This window comes from Saimiri boliviensis, chromosome 4 (assembly GCF_048565385.1).
Source record: "Saimiri boliviensis isolate mSaiBol1 chromosome 4, mSaiBol1.pri, whole genome shotgun sequence".
Taxonomy (NCBI): domain Eukaryota; kingdom Metazoa; phylum Chordata; class Mammalia; order Primates; family Cebidae; genus Saimiri; species Saimiri boliviensis.
In genome coordinates this window covers 86,971,255-86,992,084 of record NC_133452.1, presented here as the reverse complement: position 1 = coordinate 86,992,084, position 20,830 = coordinate 86,971,255, and the positions used below count along the sequence as shown (strand labels likewise).

Below are 20,830 nucleotides of genomic sequence, written 5' to 3'. Positions count from 1 at the left end.
AATGACCTAAAGGGCGCTTAGCAGTAAGAAAACCATGATCTGGCTTGATTGAGAGTTGTGTAGGTTGCGTCCCTTTGTATGATTTGAGGGTTTCTTATATAAAGACATGTCTCTGCCATCTGGAATGGGCAATAAAAAAGGGAAGAATCTCTAATTTGGTCCTGCAGTATATTTTTTTATTTACAGGTTTTGGCATACATAAATAGGACTAGGCCAAAAAAAGCATCTGGAAAATTAAAGGGGCTACTCAGAGTACACTGGATTTAGAACTTTTCTGGGTTGATCTCATAATCATGAAACTGCATTTGGTCACAGAAATCAAAAGTAGAGAATAAATGGAGGTGAAAGAAATTCACTTTGAAAGAGGAACTACCTTTAGGGAATTGAATTATTTATTTATTTATTTTTATTTTTGAGACGGAGTTTTGCTCTTGTCACCCAGGCTGGAGTGCAATGGCGCAGTCTCAGCTCACTGCAACCTCCGCCTCCCAGGTTCAAGCGATTCTCCTGCCTCAGCCGAGCTGGGATTACATGCATGTGCCACCATGCCTGGCTAATTTTTTGTATTTTTAGAAGAGATGGGGTTTCTTCATGTTGGTCAGGCTGGTCTTGAACTCCCAACCTCAGGTGATCTGCCCACCTTGGCCTCTCAAAATACTGGGATTACAGGCATGAGCCACTGCACCCGGCCTTATTTATTTATTTATTTATTTACTTATTTATTTTTATTTTTGAGACAGAGTCTCACTCTGTCCCTGAGGCTGGAGTGCAATGGTGCAATCTCCACTTACTGCACTCTCTACCGCCTGGGTTCTAGCAATTTTCCTGCCTCAGCCTCACAAGTAGCTGGGACTACAGGTGCCTACCACCACGTCTGGCTAATTTTTTTTTTTTTTTTTTTTAAGTAGAGACGGGGTTTCACCATGTTGGTCAGGCTGGTCTCGAACTCCTGACCTCAGGTGATCCACCCACCTTGGACTCCCAAAGTCCTGGGATTACAGGTGTGAGCCACCACACCTGGCTTTTTTTTTTTTTTTTAAATTACATTTAAGAGATGAGGCCAGGTGTGGTGGCTCAGACCTGTAATCATAACATTTTGGGAGGCTGAGGCAGGAGGATCACTTGTGCCCCTAAGTTTAAGACCACCCTGTGCAACATATACCCCATCTTTTTTTTTTTTTTTTTTTGAGACAGAGTCTTGCTCTTGTCACCCAGGCTAGAGTGCAATGGCACAATCTCGGCTCACTGCACCCTCCACCTTCCGAATTCAAGCAATTATCCTGCCTCAGCCTCCCAAGTAGCTAAAACTACGGTGCCTGCCACCACACCTAGCTAATTTTTGCATTTTTTTTTAGTAGAGATGGGGTTTTGCCATGTTGGCCAGGCTGGTCTGGAACTCCTGACCTCATGATCTGCCTGCGCTGGCCTCTCAAAGTGCTGGGATTACAGGCGTGAGCCACTGCGCCCAGCCTCACAGACCCTATCTCTATAAAAAATAAAATTAGCTGGGCATGGTGGCATGTACCTATGGTCTCAGCTACTCTAGAGGCTGAGGTGGGAGGATTACTTGAGCACAGGAGGTAGAGGCTGCAGAAGAACACACCACTGCACTCCAGCCTGGGTGACAGAGTGAGACCCTGTCTCACAATATATAAATATATAAGTAGATAGATAGATAGATAGAGTTGATAGGTAGAAAGAGGTCTGTCTTGGCCAGGCTGGTCTTGAACTCCTGGCCTCAAGCAATCCTCCCACCTTAGCCTCCCAAAGTGTGCAAGCCACTGTGCCTAGCCTAGGGAATTTTGAGTTCTGGTATTGAGGGGAAAACGCCTTCAGAGTTTCAAAGATAATAAAAGTTTTCTTTTAAAATAGTTGTATAGCTTCTTTCCCTTGGAGAAATTGCCCATAAGTCTTCCCTGATGAACAATACTGAAGAAGCATTGTTGGGAATAGAAAAAAATAAACATGCTTAGGATGTTACCACTGTCTTAAAAAGCATTTATATATATATATATATATATATATATATATATATATATATATATATATATAAATGGAAGATTTCTTGTTTTTTTGTTGTTATTTCGGTAGTTTGGTTAACTATTATAATACCAGTAGCCACTTACCTCTTGTCCTAAGTCAGATTTGTCCAATTCTTTACTTACCTATCCTTTCAGTAAAGAAGGTAAGTTTTCCCACCCTTACTGCAAGATACAGATGTTCTTTTCAAAAAGACAGATGTTGGTTGGGTGCAGTGGCTCACGCCTGTAATCCCAGCACTTTGGGAGGCTGAGGCGGGAGGATCACTTGAGGCTAGCTCAAGACCAGCTTGGGCAACATAGTGAGACCTGCCTCTAAAAAACAGGCTGAGCCTGGTGCCTCATGCCTGTAATCTCAGCACTTTGGGAGGCCGAGGTGGGTGGATCATTTGAGGTCAGGAGTTCAAGACCAGCCTGGCCAACGTGGTTAAAACTCATCTCTACTAAAAATACAAAACAAATTAGCCAGGCGTGGTGGCACTCACCTGTAATCCCAGTTTCCTGGGATGCTGAGGCAGGAGAATCGCTTGAACCTGGGAAGCAGAGGTTGCAACGAGGTGAAATCCTGCCACCGCACTCCAACCTGGGCAACAGAGTGAGACTCCACCTCAAAAAATAAAAATAAAATAATAAATGAATAAATAAATAAATAAAACACATATATGGCCGGGTGCGGTGGCTCACACCTGTAATCCGCACACTTTGGGTGGTTGAGGAGGGTGGATCACCTGAGGTGAGGAGTTTGAGACCAACCTGGCCAACATGGTGAAACCCTGTCTCTACTAAAAATACAAAAGTTAGCTGGGTGTGGTGATGCGCGCCTGTAACCCCAGCTACTCTGGAGGCTGAGGCAGGAGAGTCGCTTGAGCCTGGGAAGCAGAGGTTGCAGTGGGCCAAGATGGCACCACTGCACTCCAGCCTGGGCAATAAGAGTGAGACTCCGTCTCAAAACAAAACAAAAAAACCCACATATACCATGTTCCTTAGCCACGTCTCATAAAAATGATACTTTGTACTGTTGAGGACTTTCTTTTTCTTATTTTGACCTTATATCCTGATATCTCTGCTTTGCATTACATTGCAACCAACCTAAAATTGACTTTTTTTATTTGAGTCTCTTCGTCTCTCTCACTGGTATGTGAAACACCAGAAAGCAGGCGTCCCCTAACTTTTTACACAGGGGGCCAGTTCACTGTCCCTCAGACCGTTGGAGGGCCGCCACATACTGTGCTCTTCTCACTGACCACCAATGAAAGAGGTGCCCCTTCCTGAAGTGCGGCGGGGGGGACCGGATAAATGGCCTCAGGGGGCCGCATGTGGCCCGTGAGCTGTAGTTTGGGGACGCCTGCCATAAAGTTTCAAATTTGTGCTAACCCTTCCGTATGATACTTCTTTTTAAGTAATTTAACTGTCCTGTAATTCTCCGCCTTTATACCAAATGTGCCTTTTTTTTTTTTTTTAACCTTCAAAGGAACCAATTTGGAATTGAAAATGAATGAATCTAGAGTTGAAATACCAATTGCAAGCCTTTTTGTCTTTTTTTTTTTTTTTTTTTTTTTAGGAAAATGTTTTTTTCTGAAAATGTTTTCTTTTTCTTTTTTGGGGACTCTGTCATGCCAGGTTGAGAGAGTGGCGACTTCTATAAGACATGGATAGATGCAAACATGTAGGGCGGTTACGGCTCGCCCAGGACCACTCCATCCTGAACCCTCAGAAGTGGTGCTGCTTAGAGTGTGCCACCACCGAGTCCGTGTGGGCCTGCCTCAAGTGCTCGCACGTGGCCTGTGGCCGCTACATTGAGGACCACGCCCTGAAACACTTTGAGGAGACTGGACACCCACTAGCCATGGAAGTCTGGGATCTCTATGTGTTCTGTTACCTGTGCAAGGACTACGTGCTCAATGATAACCCAGAGGGGGACCTGAAGCTGCTGAGAAGCTCCCTCCTGGCGGTCCGGGGCCAGAAGCAGGACCTGCCGGTAAGACGCGGGCGGACGCTGCGGTCCACGGCTTCGGGCGAGGACGTGGTCCCGCCGCAGCGCACTCCTCAGGGACAGCCGCAGATGCTCACGGCTCTGTGGTACCGGCGCCAGCGCCTGCTGGCCAAGACGCTACGGCTGTGGTTCGAGAAGAGCTCCCGGGGCCAGGCGAAACTGGAGCAGCGGCGGCAGGAGGAGGCGCTGGAGCGCAAGAAGGAGGAGGCACGGCGACGGCGGCGCGAGGTGAAGCGGCGGCTGCTGGAGGAGCTGGCCAGCGCCCCTCCGCGCAAGAGTGCACGGCTGCTCCTGCATGCGCCCCGCGACGCGGGCCCGGCCGCCACGCGCTCCACTGCCTTTCCTACCTCACGCAGAGCGCCCGCCGCTGCACTCAAGCTGCGTCGCCAGCCTGCTGTGGCCCCGGGCGTCACGGGCCTGCGCAACCTGGGCAACACCTGCTACATGAACTCCATCCTCCAGGTGCTCAGCCACCTCCAGAAGTTCCGAGAATGTTTCCTCAATCTTGACCCTTCCAAAACGGAACATCTGTTTCCCAAAGCCACCAACGGGAAGACTCAGCTTTCTGGCAAGCCAACCAGCAGCTCAGCCACGGAACTGTCCTTGAGGAGTGACAGGGCCGAGGTGTGCGAGCGGGAGGGCTTCTGCTGGAACAGCGGGGCCTCCATCAGTCGGAGCCTGGAGCTCATCCAGAACAAGGAGCCGAGCTCAAAGCACATTTCCCTCTGCCGTGAACTGCACACCCTCTTCCGAGTCATGTGGTCCGGGAAGTGGGCCTTAGTGTCGCCCTTCGCTATGCTTCACTCAGTGTGGAGCCTGATCCCTGCCTTCCGCGGCTATGACCAACAGGACGCTCAGGAGTTTCTCTGTGAGCTGCTCCACAAAGTGCAGCAGGAGCTCGAGTCTGAGGGCACCACGCGCCGGATCCTCATCCCCTTCTCCCAGAGGAAGCTCACCAAACAGGTCTTAAAGGTGGTGAATACCATATTTCATGGGCAGCTGCTCAGTCAGGTATGTGTGTGCCTACCATGTTAGTGGAAGCTTGTATGTTAGCTTGGGCTTCCTGAGAATGCCTCTCCCGGGTTACTGGGCTAGTAAGAGTCGCCAACATTTGCTGTGATTATGCATTTTTGAGAGTGGTCATTTGTACCTTTCATTCTACTGTACACATGATGGCCTTATGGGGAAACTTGCCTAGTGTCTTTCCGGCCAGATTTTTAGTTTAACTTGCCACATCGCTTTATTTTCAGTGGGTATATTTAACTGTTATTGAAGGTATGGGTAATATCATATTCTCATTTACCCATTGTTGGTGTGCCATCCTTTGATCAATTTTAGGGAAAAGAGTTTGCCTGTAACCCTGGTTACATAATAGTTTGAAAGAGCAATCTCCCTTCTTTACATACAAGGAAGGAAGGTAGCTGAGAGCATGGTAAAGGTCAATGCAAGCCTCCTTCCTGTGCCCTATTACTTTTTATCTCCTGGATCTTTAGCCATATAACCTAGGCAAAGATTCTTAGATAAGGCCTTGAGAGAATATACAGAAAGAGTATTTTTATAGTTAAAAAAGGCAAGTGTGCCGGGCATAGTGGCTCACTCCTGTAATCCCAGTGCTTCAGGAGGCCAAGGTGGGTGGATCACCTGATGTCAGGAGTTAGAGAGCAGCCTGACCAACATGGTAAAACCCTGTCTCTACTAAAAATACAAAATTAGCTGGGTGTGGTGGCACATGCCTGTAATCCCAGGTACTTGGGAGGCTGAGACAGGAAAATCACTTGTACTCAGGAGGTGGAGGTTGCAGTAAGCTGAGATTGTACCACTGCACTCCAGCCTGGGTGACAGAGGAAGACTCTGTCTCAAAAAAAAGGAGGGTGGGGTAATGGTTGGTGCGCAACTTAAGAGAATCAGGTTAAAACCTCTACCCTATGCTTCTGTCTTGGTTTTTAGGGTTTTGAAAGAATGATGAATGGGATGGAAAGGGAAAGCTTAATTAGGCTTTTGTTTTTGAGCATGTAAAAGGGGAGTATTTATCAGCACTTCTTCTGTCTCCCCTCCCCTCAGGAAGAAAGGTGCACCTGGGAAGGCTATAGTGGGAGTGGAGGTCTAATCACAGCACTTTGAGGCTCTGCAGACAGAGGGGTTCAGTGTAGGGCTTCTGCAAGAAACAAAGGTAAAAAGAGAGCCATGCTGGGCTGCATAGAAGGTCTAAGTCAAGAGGAGGAATGCGAGAGTGGGGGAAGCAGGCAGGGACCTGCAAATTCTCTATGTTAGACTGATCCCTTGAATGAATGCACAATAACTTGCAGTCTGTACCACTGTACTATTGAATGGTAGAGCATACTTGAGAGAGGAGAATAGAAAAGAGGGGTTGGTATAATCTCTATGCAGTATGGTTTTTAAATTCCAGCTAGCATCCCATAGTTAGAAATGTACATCAGAAGTAATATACTCTAATTCTTTTAAAGTTATGTTTACTATTTTAAGATTACTGTTTTTTGCAAATTATATACTTAGTTTTGATAAAGTGTGTCTTTTATGAAGTAAGTAAAACTGTATGCAGGGAGCATGGAAATTCTATAATCTGTAAATTAATCTTTTCATTCTAGGTCACATGTATATCATGCAATTACAAATCCAATACCATTGAGCCCTTTTGGGACCTGTCCCTGGAATTCCCTGAACGCTATCACTGCATAGAAAAGGGGTTTGTCCCTTTAAATCAGACAGAGTGCTTGCTCACTGAGATGCTGGCCAAGTTCACAGAGACAGAGGCCCTGGAAGGGAGAATCTACGCTTGTGACCAGTGTAACAGTGAGTGCTGTGTGGAGGAGGGGGTGTAGTGGGGAAGTATACCTGGAATATCAGTTTAAGGTGCTGCTTTGTCCCCTTTAGTCAAAAGTAACGCTAATGATATTGAATGGTTCTAAAGCATCTTTTAAGATCATTTTCTCCCGTTTTTCTAAAAACAAAAACATGGTCTTGTTTTAATTATGTATTAAAAAACAAAACAAGGCTGGGAATGGTGGCTCACACCTGTAATCCCAGCACTTTGGGAATCCAAGGCAGTTGGATACTTGAGGTCAGGAGTTTGAGGCCAGCCTGCCCAACATGGTGAAACTATGTCTCTATTAAAAATACAAAAATTAGCTGAGTGTGGTGGCGGCTGCCTGTAATCCCAGCTACTTGGGAGGTTGAGGCAGGAGAATCAACTGAATCCGGGAAGTGGAGGCTGCAGTGAGCTGCGATGGCACCATTGCACTTCAGCCTGGACAACAGAGCAAAACTCCATCTCAACAACAAAAAACAAAACAAAGACCTAGGAGATGAGTGACCTCCTAATTGACCTTAGTTGTCATCTTGGAAGGGATTTCAAAGGGAGGCTCTTGAAATGGGAACTCAGAATTTTAGTATTTAGCTTCTTAGTGCTACGGGGCTCCTGCTTAAATTCATGAATGTAGAGTCTGACAGTTCTTACTTAATCTAAACTCAGATGGTATAGCTTTTTTGAGGGGTGCCATATCAGAAAAGCATGCTTTTGGCCAGGTGTGGTAGCTCACACCTGTAATCTCAGCACTTTGGGAGGCCAAGACAGGTGGATCACCTGGGATCAGGAGTTCGAGACCAGCCTGGCCAACCCGGCAAAACCCTGTCTCTACTAAAAATACAAAAATTAGCTGGGCATGGTGGCAGGCGCCTATAATCCCAGCTACTCAGGAGGCTGAGGCAGGAGAATCACTTGAACCTGGGGCTGGGAGGTTGCAGTGAGCCGAGATTGTACCATTGCACTCCAGCCTGGGCAACAGAGTGAGACTCTGTCTCAAAAAAAGAAAAAGAAAGAAAGAAAAGCATGCCTTTGTACTGAACTAGTAGATTTAATGTCTGTCAGGAGTGATGCTAAAGATTGGTACAACAGAACCAAGAAAGCAAGCCTTCAAGTGCTTTTTCAATGGCAGCTTCATGAAATATTTTCTGCATTTGTTTTTGTATTCTTCACATGCCTAAAAAGTTCACATTTCAGAGAGGGTCATAAGGAAGTATTTCTGCGTCATGTCTGTAATTTTAAAGTGGAACTCTACATATGGTTACAGAGGCGTGTTATACAGGGCCCTCTGTCTTGCCATACTAACACTTAATGCTTCTGCTAACGCAGCATGGACAGAGGAAATGCAGGGCAAATATGTGGCTGCTCATGTTTGGGGTTTGCAGCATACATAGATTTGGAAACTAACAGTACAAAGTTAATGGATTGTGCAGAGACCTAGAAATCAATTTTCAGCCACCGAGTAGTTTAGATTACAGGTTTTGAAAAAAAAAAAATCTTAGGCCAGGCGTGGCAGGTCATGCCTATAATCCCAGCACTTTGGGAGGCCCCAAAGTGAGCAGATTGCTTTAGCCCCAGAGTTCGAGACCAGCCTAGGCAATAAGTTGAAACCCCATCTCTACAAAAAAATACAAAAATTAGCTGGATGTGGTGGCATGCACTTTTAGTCCCAGCTACTCAGAGGCTGAGGTAGGAGGATTGCTTGAGCCCCAGAAGTCAAGGCTGCAGTGACCTTGCCACTCTACTCCAGCCTGGGTGACAGACTGAGATCAGATCTCAATACACTCACACACACACACACACACACACACACACACACTCACACACACACATATTAGCATTTCTTAATATATTTCACACATGATTTTAAAAATAGTAAATTGTGTGAAACCTGTTCTGCTCTTTGAAGAATCAGAACAAAAATCAAAAGTCAGGCTTGAGGCTAGGTGCGTAGCTCACACCTGTAATCCCAATACTTTGGGAAGCTAAGGCATGAGGGTTGCCTGATGCCAGGAGTTTGAGAGCAGCCTGGGTAGCATAGCAAGACCTTGTTTAGGGAACACACACACACACACACACACACACACAGTTATGCTAGATATCATTTTGCCATTTGAAAACAAAATTTGAAATTTTATACCTGGTTAACCGTAGACTCACCTATTCGGTTCCATTTTGAGATACAGAGTCAGGTGAATCAAATTGTTTCATTAGAGTAATTTAAAAAAAAAAAAAATAGTGATTCATGAAGCCTTTTACTTGTAAGGAACAAAAGAATATTAACAGCTTTAACTCCATCATTTTTTGATATGATAGATTAGGCAAGAAACACTTTTGTTTATTTTTACAAGAAAGGATTGTTCTTCTGGTTGTCAGATGTGCCAATTTATTAGGATTTCTCTAGGCAAGAGCAAATAATGCCAGAGAAGGAAACCTATGGGGAAAGGATGAGATGCATTGATCTGTTGCCTGTGAAGTTTCAGAACTGTCAGTCTTCTACCTGTCTTCCTGGCCAGCTTAATCAAATGGAGACAGAACTGATCAATCTCAATTGAATCAGTAATTTCTTTTTCTTTGTGAATTTCATTTTAGGGAAACAAAGACTAGCTATATTGTCTTCATCTTAGCTCACTTACTCCCTCTGCTGAGTGTGGCAGTCACTGCCAGGGTTCCTAGCCAGAGCTGCAGTAATTTTCAAAAAAAATGGTGAATTGGAATATAAAATAACACCAAGCCCCTCTTTGAATTATATATCTGTTCATGCCCCCACATGTTGTGACTGCACACCCTGGTAAAAGCTTCTCCTATGGCACACTCATTCTGATGCAGTCCATTATAAGAAGCTACACCTCCACATCTTATTGTCACAGCTCTGCAATACATCATCTGGCTGTGATTTGCTACCTTTCATGAGTAGTAGAGACAGGACTTGGTATCAGATGCCCAGCTTTTCCAACACTGAGCCCATGATATTAACGGCTCAAGACAATTAGCAGGGACTGCAGTAACCACTAATTTTCTACTCTCATCCATTTACCAATTTAATGTAACAAAACAGTCATCAGTAAATGGTTACAGGGAAGGATTCCGATAGAAACTAAGATAACTTTATTTCTATTGTTTATTTGCTGAAGTTTAGAAATGCATTTCCTCAAGGCTGGGCATAGTCGGCTCACACCCATAATTCCAATACTTTGGAAGGCCAGGGTGAGAGGACTGCTTGAGACCAGGAATTCAAGAAATGCATTTCCCCCACAGTTAGAAACAACAATAGAGACTGATCACTGGTTCTGCTTTGGAGCTGATAGATTTAGCCACCTGTCAGCTTTGTCCTTGCATGTCCAGCAGTGTGCTTTTATCCAGCAAATGTGTTTCAAAAACTAGGCACAGCATAAAAACACAGAATCAACAAAGTTTATATTCTAAATATTTGAATATGCTATAAGCAAATCATGCTAAAGAAAAGATGTGTTTACATGCTCTATCCTTTAGTAATCTTATCCTTTTTAATCTTTTTCCTAAGCCTGAAATATATGCATTATTCCCTATTTTACTGGTGAGGAAACTGAGGTTCAGAGTTTTGCATAACTTATCCATTAGCACACAACTAGTTGTTTGCAGCAAGCAGAATTAGGCTTACCCAGTGCAAACAAAAAGCTTTTTAAAATCGTATTGTGGGGTATCATAATTGAAGTTATAAGCCATTGTGAAGACATGGAGCCTTAACATACACTTCTACTCTATGTGCTTGCTGCTGCACATTGTTATATTCCATCATATGCAAAGTTGCCGATGGCAAAAGTTTGAAAGATTTGGATTGCTTCTAACAGTCGACCCAAAAAACAATGACTTAAAATGAGAGATTTTATTTTTCTGTTACATAAAACAAGTCTGAAGGACATTCAGGGCCAGCCTAGTGGCTGCATGGTCATCAGTGACCCAAGCTATTTCTGTCTTTCTGTTTTACTATCCTATTGCAAGATTTCTGTCTTCAAAGTTACCTTTTGGTCCAGAAGGAATTCCAGTAGTTTCAGATAGTGGGCAGGCCAAAGGGCTGCACCTTACAACTGAGTCAGTCCTGTCTAAGCAGAGTGCCACATGGTCATTCCTTTCAGCTTAGCCAGAACTTCTATGGCCACACTATGCAGGCATGTGAAGCTGGGAAATGCAGAAAGAGGGTCACATTGTGCCCCAAATAAAATTGAGTTTCAGATACTGAGAAATATGGAGAATGCATATTGAATGGCAAGTCACTGTTTCTGCCATAGCTAGAAAAAGACTCCTCACAACCTATGTCTTATACCTACCTTCCCAAACCACATAGGCAAACGACGAAAATCCAATCCCAAACCCCTTGTTCTGAGTGAAGCTAGAAAGCAGTTAATGATCTACAGACTACCTCAGGTCCTCCGGCTGCACCTTAAAAGATTCAGGTGAGCTTGCTGTGGGAGTCCCCAGCTGGGTGAGAGCTGTGGGAATAGCTGCTCCAAAGGCTTTGGTGAGGGCGCATGTCTTTTTTGGTGTTGGGAGGGGAAGCCTGTTTGCTTGAGACCTTGTGTTTTCCATGGAGATTAGATCATTCACATCCGCTAAGACAAATTGATGTGAGAACCCAGCAGGACTGGGCTTTTGCTCTCAAGCTCCTGTGTAATTAATTATCCAGCCTCCACTGGGTGTCTGCGCTTAAAGATTTTCTGGCCTGGCTTGGACTTAGGTAGATTCATCTTCAGGATGACGTATAAAATAATCTGGAAAAGAAGGGCAAGCAGGAAACTACAGAAAGACTGTTGCTTGAATTGCTTGTTTAGGGATCTCTAGGTTCAGAGTCCTTCATGGAACATTCATAGCAAAAATGGGCCAGGTGCAGCAGCTCAGGACTGTAACCCTAGCACTTTGGGAGGCCAAGGTAGGCAGATCACTTGAGCTCAGGAGTTTTGAGACCAGCCTAGGCAACATGGTAAAACCCTGTCTCTACAAAAAATACAAAAATTAGCCAGGCATGGTAGTTTGCACTTATAGTCCCCCCTACTTGGGAGGCTGAGGTGGGAGGATCACCTAAGCTCAGGAAGGTTGAGGCTGCAGTAAGCCTTGATCATACCATTGCACTCCAGCCTGGGCAACAGAGTAAGACCCTGTCTGAAAATAAATAAATGTAAACATTGATTATCACCATTTTATTGATGGAAAACCAAGGCCAGAAGGTTAAATTTTCTCAGTTTCCTGTTTCATTAATACCTGCCTCTACCTATGATTGTATATGCCAGTTTTTTACTAGTAACAAGCTTATATCTATGTTCTAGGTGGTCTGGCCGTAATCATCGAGAGAAGATTGGGGTCCATGTCGTCTTTGACCAGGTATTAACCATGGAACCTTACTGCTGCAGGGACATGCTCTCCTCTCTTGACAAAGAGACCTTTGCCTATGATCTCTCCGCAGTGGTCATGCATCACGGGAAAGGGTTTGGCTCAGGACACTACACAGCCTATTGCTACAACACAGAGGGAGGTGCGTGCGCTTTACTCTGTGGGGTGGGGGACACGGAAAGGGGTTGATTTCTCCACATTTTACTGTTTTCCTTTTATTTCCATCCCATGGATTACCTAGAGGGAAATTACATACATCTAAATCCAATGGAAAGAATTATGAAAGTTGGGCCAGGCGCCATGGCTCACACCTGTAATCTCAACGCTTTGGGAGGCTGAGGTGGGTGGATCACTTGAGGTCAAGAGTTTGAGACCAGCCTGGCCAACATGGTAAAACCCTGTCTCTACTAAAATAGTTCAAAAATTAACCGGGCGTGGTGGCAGGCACCGGAAATCCCAGGTACTCAGAAGGCTGAGGCAGGATAATTGCTTGCACCTGGGAGGCAAAGGTTGCAGTGAGCCAAGATTGTGCTACTGCACTCCAGCCTGGGTGACAGAGCGAGACTCTACTGTCCAAAAAAAAAAAGAATTATGAAAGTTGGATTCAAATTTTGGGTATGTCACTAAGTAACAACATATGGTTGTTCTAAGAATTAAAAGGAACTCACACGTAAAAGTGCTTAGAACAGCACCTAGGCCCTGTGCAATGGCTCATGCCTGTAATTCCTCTGCTTTGGGAGGCAGAGGCAGGAGGACTGCTTGAGGCCAAGAGTTCAAGACTAGCCTGGGCAACATGGTGTGCACCTGTGGTCCTAGCTACTTAGGAGGCTGGGGTGAGAGAATTGCTCAAGCCCAGGAGTTTGAAGCTGCAATGAGCTACAATTTCACCACTGCATTCTAGCTTGGGCAACAGAGTGAGATCCTGACTCTTGGAAAAAAAAGCAGTTGCCTAGCACATAGTGCTTATTCAGTCAGTGTTAGAGGATACTGTAGTATTATCAATAGTGCTGGTTATTGATAATATTACTATTGTGGTAATGCTAATTCTGCACACCCCGGTTTCCTTCTTGGTTATGCAGAAATAGTAGTACCTGGGTAACCTCAAGGAGATATTGTATGAATCTCACTAGTCTCAGCTTATAATAAAACTGAAGACATTTACTGAGCACTTACTATGTTCTTACTACTTCCCCTGCCATGGGAAGTATGGGGATGCAAGGGCCCCTCCAAAGGAGCTTTAAGTCCTCATCCTCCAGAGTGGAGTCTCCCAGCTACTGTACTGACTGATGGGCTGCAGATGTGTTTTCAGCTGTTCACTGTTGTTGAACTGCACAGACCTTGGGGCATCCAGAGCCTGTGAACAAATACTTTTTTATTCCTTCTAAATTTTCCTTTATGATTCTCCTCTATATCCATTTCTCCTCTCCTCCTCTTCTTCCTCGTCTCCCCATTGCTTAGCCTGCAGTGTTGCAGCTATCTTTCTAGAACGCCCTAATGGACAATGAAAAAGCCTGAATAAAACAAACATAAAAACGGCAGTCAGCTGATAAGCAGTATTGTGGTGGGGTTTGGTGGGGTTAAAGCCAGTGGATATAGAGAAGTCTGTTGGTTTCATTTACTTGTCCCTTTCCCACCACCAATAATGCAGGGTTGGCTCTATTCAGAACTACTCTGTTCCTTTCTTCATTTCCTGATTTTGCCTGCTGACTAGAAATATGAATTGAGTAGTCATTTCTCTTTTTCTCCGTTGGTTTCCTAGGTTTTTGGGTCCACTGCAATGACTCAAAGCTGAATGTATGCAGTGTCGAGGAAGTATGCAAAACCCAGGCCTACATCCTTTTTTACACTCAAAGAACAGTGCAGGGCAATGCAAGAATCTCAGAAACCCATCTCCAATCTCAGGTGCAGTCCAGCAACAACGATGAAGGCAGACCACAGACATTTTCCTGAAATGGGAGGCATGTATCAAAGACTGGCTTGCTTTTAAACTATTGGTGTCCATACATCTTTCCTCTTATAGGAAATAAGGCTACTGCAGGAACAGATGACTAGGTTTGCCTCACTGAGTCTAGAGTAGAAGGTGCCAGGTGATTCATGTCCTATCATAAATTTTGTAGTCTCTTTCTTTTCAATGAATTTGGGAATTCCCTCTTTCATAAAAATAAATCAAAAGAAGTAACTTCTATGAAGATCATTTCATCAGTTGCTTCTGAATATAGAGGGATCTGGGTGGAGAAGCGGGGAGTAAATCAATCATATCCACACAGGAGAGCAGCCATGTTTTCTCTCCATTATGTGATTCCCCTGCTAATCAGGACCTCCTTGCAGCACCAGAAGAACCCTCTGGATGTGAGCAGCCCTGGACAGAGCACGTGAGGAGGGGCCCTGGGCTAGCAGCTTGCTGGATGAGATTGGCTCCAAGATGGGAGATGAAGTCTAAAGGGTTTATTCCCACAAAGGAAGTAACCCTCAAGGGTTTAAAACAAACTTCCTTTTCAGGGGATAGCAGCTGAAGAGTGGAGTGAGATGCATGGAACAAATTTCCCCATACAAAATGGGATGGTTTTCATACGTCATACCCTCCCTGCCTGCCGCTGTCATTTAATCATTCTATACTTTTGAGACTGGCGTGAATAAATCCCTTCATTCTAAAGAAGGGGCAGTTTATATAAAGAAGCAATAGACTAGCACATGTTGCATGCTGAGCCAAAGGGCACCCCTGGCTATCCCAGTTCTGTAGCAGATCCCTGGTTCAGGTCTAAGGCAAGCACATGGTTTGGCTTAAATTGGTTCTTAGGTTTTCTCACAACTCAGTTGTGGGTGGGCAGAGATAGCTAGTGCTCCAGGGCTTATTGGATGCCTGTCACCTGTTCATTTCAGTGCAGCTTGTGGCTTCTTAGCCTGCAACGTCTTTCATGTTCCTGGAGAGCTAGAACATTCATGTCCACAGGGTTTGGGAGCTTTTGGTTTTCTAGGGTATGGTAACTGCTTAGGAATCCACCCCCTACATATCTGAAGAGTTTATTGCTGATGGCCTTGGCCTGTTTCCTTCCAAATCTTGATAGTCCCTACTGTTGCTTTACCCTCTATACTCAGTCCATAGAGAAAAAAGCAAGAGTGCCCTGTGCTTTCCCCCAGTGATAGTAAAATACACCTTCCTTTTTAAATTGGCTCAGTTTCTAAACAGAATGAAACTGCCCAGATAAAAACCCTTGTCCCCATCAGGCACCACTTCATTCTTAGTTCTTCACTTAGATTTGCCAAACTTTTGTTGCTGTGGTTGCTGCAGTGAGCCTCACTCAACCTGTCACTATGAATGCTCATCTCTTGACTGAGTATATCATATTTCTGTTTGAATTCAGGTAGAACTACACTTGTCACTTGAAGGGAGTAGATGTGGAAGGGAGTTTGGGGAAGGGTGGGAAGTGGGGAAAGCAAGGCTAAAGAATGAGGGTTATAGCTTTAGCAATGTTGATGAGCCACATTTCCCACACAGATCTGTAGCATTTGCTGTTGACCTCTTTTGAAATGAACTCTCCCATAGGCCCTGCCAGGCAGCACTGAGACATGGAGGAAATTCAGACAAAAAAAAGGCTCACCCTGATAGGGAAGGAGTGGTTATATTTTAAATTACACTTGCTTTTTCCAACACTGTGAGGTTTCTGTAATATTTAGCTTTTATTTGGAAGCGATAGCGTATGGCATTTTTTTATGCTATTTGGTTTATATTGTCTACTGCAGGCTTCTTTGTATAAGCTTTGCCTGGGCTCACCCTCTCCTGGACACTGTTTTAAAGTGTCAGCACTGTCCATGCTGCCTGAGGCTCTGATGTGAAGCTGTACTCTCAAGATCCACAGTTTTAAGTCAGTATGATTAGTAATGATTTTTTGTTGCAATAGAAAAGCCCATTAACTCAAAAACACCAAGGAGAGTAAAAAGGAAAGGAAACTATGAATTGTGCCTCATCTTTCATTGAATCCTATATTTATTATTCTAGAAAAAGAGAACTTACAAGATAGAGAAGAACTATAGAGCATCTACTTTACCCCTCAGGCTGTCCAGTGGGGATAATTATTAATAAACATTTAATGGAAAATTCAAAGATCTTCCAATTTAATTTTTAAAGTTTTATACCAAATATTATAAGGATTTATTAAGCAGATTAAGGACTTTGTGAAATAAGTGCTTAACTTAGTTGAGCACATATATATCAAAGTAATAAAAGAAACTAACATCAGAGTCTCCACTGAGCTACACATTTGTGAAAGGTGCCCACTGCAGTTACAGACACCTCAGGTACCCAGAGGCAGCAGCACTAGACCCTTAAAGAAGTTAGTATTAAGGAGATTTCTATTAAAGAAGAATTCCCTGCTGCATAAGCCAATGGCTATTGTGAGGGAAATGTCCCTTTGCCTTTAATTTATTTACATATTGGGTATAGATGAATGTCTCAGTTGCATCTTAAATCAAATTGAATCATTCTAAAGAGAAGAAAAGAAGAACCAGGTAAAAGCTGACTAGATGCTGCTGCCAAATCAAACCCAAGGTCTCCTAACCGAACCTTAATGGGCCCACTTCTCTCCCAGGGCAAGTAGTTGAGTCTTGTTCCAGGAACCCTTTGTAGTTAGTTGGCTGGCATGTTTACTTGCTGCTGTAGCCAGCCAAGATGAGTGCACCTAGGCCCTCAAAAAGGATTTTTTTTTTACCTCAATCTAGCCTGACCCTCATATTTGTGGTTGCCTCTGAGACGAACATCCATGCTAGTGTAAAAATAATTAGGAATGGCCTTGGTAGCCAGGAACTGAAGCTCTTATTACATGGTGGACAGAGCTCTTGCCAGCTTTGATCCAGCCCCTCAGTCTTGGAGTTACGGGGCAGGATTGGGGGGCAGTGCTACACTGTAAAGAATTTCCAGATGTTTCTTAAAATGTCATGAATAAAATTGGAAACTGTAGAATTGTTAATGTGTCCTATGGACTCAATAGCAGAGTTTATTTTTGTTTTTAATGGCAAAGCTTCTAGAGTCAATGATTGTATGAGTTTGCTACTCTGGCTATGCTTACAGCTCCATCCAAGTACAAGGGAAGAACCAATGAGGTGGACTCGCTGGCAGTGGGGCATGCCCCAGCATAAGTCCTAGAGATGTTGACAGTAGTGCAGAATGAACACTTGGTTGGGGATGGTGGGTGGGGGGTGGGAGTTGGGTGGGTGGGCTGGGAGGGATAAATGGAGTTTGTTTTACTTACTGATAAAGCTTTGTGAACTAATTTTATACAATTCATAAAATTTGGTGCCTTGTACTCGATTATGGTTTGCATGGAATTGAAGATTAAGGGAAAGGATTTCTTCTTACCATTTCAAGTGGCAAATGGGTCTGTGTAGTGTTTAAAGGACATCTGCTATCACAGACTTTAAAAAGCATTTCATATCTCTTGTGTGTGAATGCCAATTATTCTTACCAGCAAGTTCTGCAATTTTGTTGTAATGTCCATATTCTTTGTATTTTCAAAGCAGACTGTGTACCCCATTGTTTTTCACTACCTTCATCATATTCCATATGTTAACTTGGGCCTTTTCAAATCAGGCTGGGGGCCTACTCAGATAGGGATATAGTATACTTTTTTTTAAAAAAAGAGAAAAAAATAAATGAAATCTTACTCAAACCATCATTATGGCTTTAAAACCCAACCAGCAACTTGAAGCCAAAACAGTAAATTTTGAATGAAATTTTAATTATGCTTTTGGAAGCTGCCGTAATTCTTGCTGGATTTTGATTTTCAATTTTGGAAATTTTTATCACATAAAACTGTTCAGTCATTAGATTAGGTAGCAGACTTTAAGGATCTACGTTTCATTCCTATAAAAAACAGGACGTACTGGTATTTCTTGTCTTAGCAAGTAGTCTGATGCAGGTCTAAATAGGTTTAGCATCTATACTACGGCTTAAAAGATTCCTCCTTTGTCACTATTTGGGAGGTGATGGCTTCAAAGCTAAGCTTTGCTTTCATGTGACCCTTCTTCATCTTAATAACCAGTAAGATATAAATCTCTCAGAGTCTACCCAGTGTAGACTCAAATGGTCTTGGCTTCATCTATCAGGTAAGATCTAGCTGATTTATACAAGAGAATGGTGCTTTTGAAAATATACATACTTTAAAATCTAATTCTCAAGGAATTTTCTTAGTATTTATGCTGGCAAAGTCAAGAAAGACTATTTTGTCCTGCTTATATTTAGTAGTGAACAAACTGCTAGAGACATCTGTCAGTCTTGACAGGCCACTGTGGTCCATATATACTGCCTCCTTTCCAATTAATGTCCTAGTTCCATAGGAGACTTGGCACATGAAAGCACTGTTTTTCTTTAATGCCTAGTAAACTGACCGGCAAAAAATATTGCCTTGGGGGACCTGTTTCTATCCACCTCTTTCTGTGGCTACACAAGTTCACATGCCAGTTCCATACATATTCCATTTCCAAAGAGCCCCCAAACCCTGGACAGTAGCACTATCATGAATTTTAGGGTAACAAAACATGTTTCCTTCTGAAGGAAGCAGCTTCCTCAGCAGCGCCACTTTAGTGCCCACTGCCCAGGCTTACTTCACTGTGCTCCCACCCCCACACATCACTGCCCTCTTTCTGCCACCAAACCTCGCTTTTCCAGCAACAATGCCTCCCTGGTGCCTGGAAAACCCACCTGGTGCACTAAAATGCTATGCAACACCAAATGGCTTCTTCCCCTAATATTGCTCAACAATATAAATTCTTCAAGAATAAATTTCATGCTATGTTAACATCAATGTATGGTTACAGTTTCCTTTTTTTTTTTTTTTTTTTACCTTTTAAAATGAAGCAAACCACCTCCATTAAAATCCATGTTTGGGACTTGTTTTTGTCTCTCAAGTGTGAAATATAAATCATGTTTCTATGATTTTTGTAAATCTTGACTTTTTACACCTTGTTTTTGTAAGCAGAAGTTTCTTATTAAAAGAATAAAATGACTGTCTTTATGTGCAGTATTTATTTCAAATGTCTGTTAAAACAGCATTGTTATTTATCAGGACAAGAACAAAGATCACCCCCTGGAGAAGCTTAGGAACTTTGTACAGAACTTTACAGAACAGAGGCAATACTTTAGCTTAAACTTGTCTGCTGACCAGAGAATGGAATTCTGCGTGGACTCAAGGAACAAAAGGAAACTAGGCAGGGATAAGAGAAGGAAAGTGCCCATCTGAATCAAACTTCAGCTGCCATCAGGGCACATCTTGTGATGGTCACAGACTGTAGGCTGTTTTTTGGAAGGTTCAGGTTCAGCACAGGATTCCATTTGTCTGCAATCAGATGATAAGACAACGTGTGGCATTAGAAATGTAGAACTATGGGAGGGAAATTGGTAAGAGATACTTAAATCCCTTCCAACATCTGAAAACACATTTAACTAGGAATAATCAAGGGTTTTACATCACATTCTGTTGTACATTTCGTGAACAGCTGTCAGAAAACATTGCTTCTCCCAGCCTCTAGGTCTCGTAAGACACGCAGGGGTGTGGTTCAGTTCTTACCTATTTGGCTACACCCCTGGCTGAGGTGCCATGAGGTCAATGTCACTCAAGTTCCTGGCCAGCCAAACTCCCGCAGCAAAGAGTCCCAAATTGAGAATCAAGTTCCTGGAAAAACAATGTGTTTTATTAGCCCTGTGGTCAGAGTCACTCGTAAGGTTAACGAAAAGTACTAGGGGAAAAGGCTTCCAATCACCACCACCTTCCCGAGGCGTTGATACGTGGTTGTGACATCGTGGATTGCTGAAGACCCACGTGGGAATTTGGAGTTCATTTCTGTGCCTAATAAATGTAAGATCAAACGCAAAGCCCTACTGAAGCACTCGTCCAGGGCCGAAAAAGCCTGTTTACGTGCTGGCACCTCTCCCCTTGATCAGGGTGACGTTACAGGTACAGCCATAGGACAGAAAGATTGCTTTTGCCACAAGGAAACTCTCTTGGTCAAGGACCTCAGTGAGACAGCTAGAGCTACGAAAAAGCCACAATGCCAGCAATGTTAAAAAAACAAACAAACAAACAAAAACGCACACACACAAAACCAAAAAACCCTGAGGCGTCAGCCCCGCGAGGAAGGGAAAATACGGACGTAAGGGCCAGAGAAGGACCAAGTTCTCCGGGTTCGGTTACCTCCGAAAGTCATTCCTATCCGTGGCAAAGCGGTAGACGCCCCGAAGCCAATCTCCCACGTTGTCCGGTATTTCGGGGGTTTCATTAGCCGAGCCGGCAGTGTTCACCGGCACCCCGCTGGAAGCCATAATAGGAAGCTTCGCACGAACCTCGTTGGAGGAACCGTATTGGCGTCGCCGGAGGATGACGCACCTCCGGTCTGGCACTTCCGATAGCCACCGGCCGGCAGGGGACGCTGTTCGCTTAGTCCGACAGCGGAAGAGAGGGACAGCCCCCTACTGCGTGTCCACCAACTCTCCGAGGCGAGGAGCGCGACCCAGCTCTACGGTCCCCTGCTCCCCGTCCCACCTCCGGCTCTCCAGCCGGTAACCGTCACGCGTGCTGTGATCATTTAATTGGCTCGGGAGGAGGATGGTGGGGACAGGGCTGT

General features: G+C 44.1%; 2 protein-coding genes across 7 annotated transcripts in view; one reads left to right on the top strand and one right to left on the bottom strand.

Annotated features, from left to right (window-relative positions):
* Positions 1-17,401, top strand: part of USP49 (ubiquitin specific peptidase 49) — a 115,737-nt gene extending 98,336 nt beyond the window's left edge. For all 6 annotated transcript variants that reach the window (XM_074397787.1, XM_039467510.2, XM_074397784.1 and 3 more), the window contains 5 exons: positions 3,660-5,043; positions 6,639-6,843; positions 11,178-11,286; positions 12,154-12,359; positions 13,977-17,401. In XM_074397787.1, the coding sequence (XP_074253888.1) occupies positions 3,688-5,043; positions 6,639-6,843; positions 11,178-11,286; positions 12,154-12,359; positions 13,977-14,167 (2,067 nt within the window). In that variant the 5' untranslated portion in view covers positions 3,660-3,687 and the 3' untranslated portion in view covers positions 14,168-17,401. The remainder of the gene's footprint in view (positions 1-3,659; positions 5,044-6,638; positions 6,844-11,177; positions 11,287-12,153; positions 12,360-13,976) is intronic.
* Positions 17,402-19,216: 1,815 nt separating this feature from the next.
* Positions 19,217-20,528, bottom strand: TOMM6 (translocase of outer mitochondrial membrane 6). Its single transcript, XM_010333845.3, has 3 exons — positions 20,401-20,528; positions 19,777-19,881; positions 19,217-19,545 (listed from the first exon to the last, which is right to left on the bottom strand). Exons 1-2 carry the CDS (start codon positions 20,526-20,528, stop codon positions 19,785-19,787), a joined length of 225 nt encoding a protein of 74 aa, XP_010332147.1. The 3' UTR covers positions 19,217-19,545; positions 19,777-19,784.
* Between the last annotated feature and the right edge of the window lie 302 nt (positions 20,529-20,830).

Coding starts and splice junctions, on each gene's coding strand:
- TOMM6 (XM_010333845.3), bottom strand. CDS start 20,528: ATGGCTTCCAGCGGGGTGCCGGTGAACACTGCCGGCTCGGCTAATGAA. Junction 19,882..20,400: donor GATAGGAATGACTTTCGGAG/GTAACCGAACCC, acceptor TTGTTTTTCCAG/GAACTTGATTCTCAATTTGG.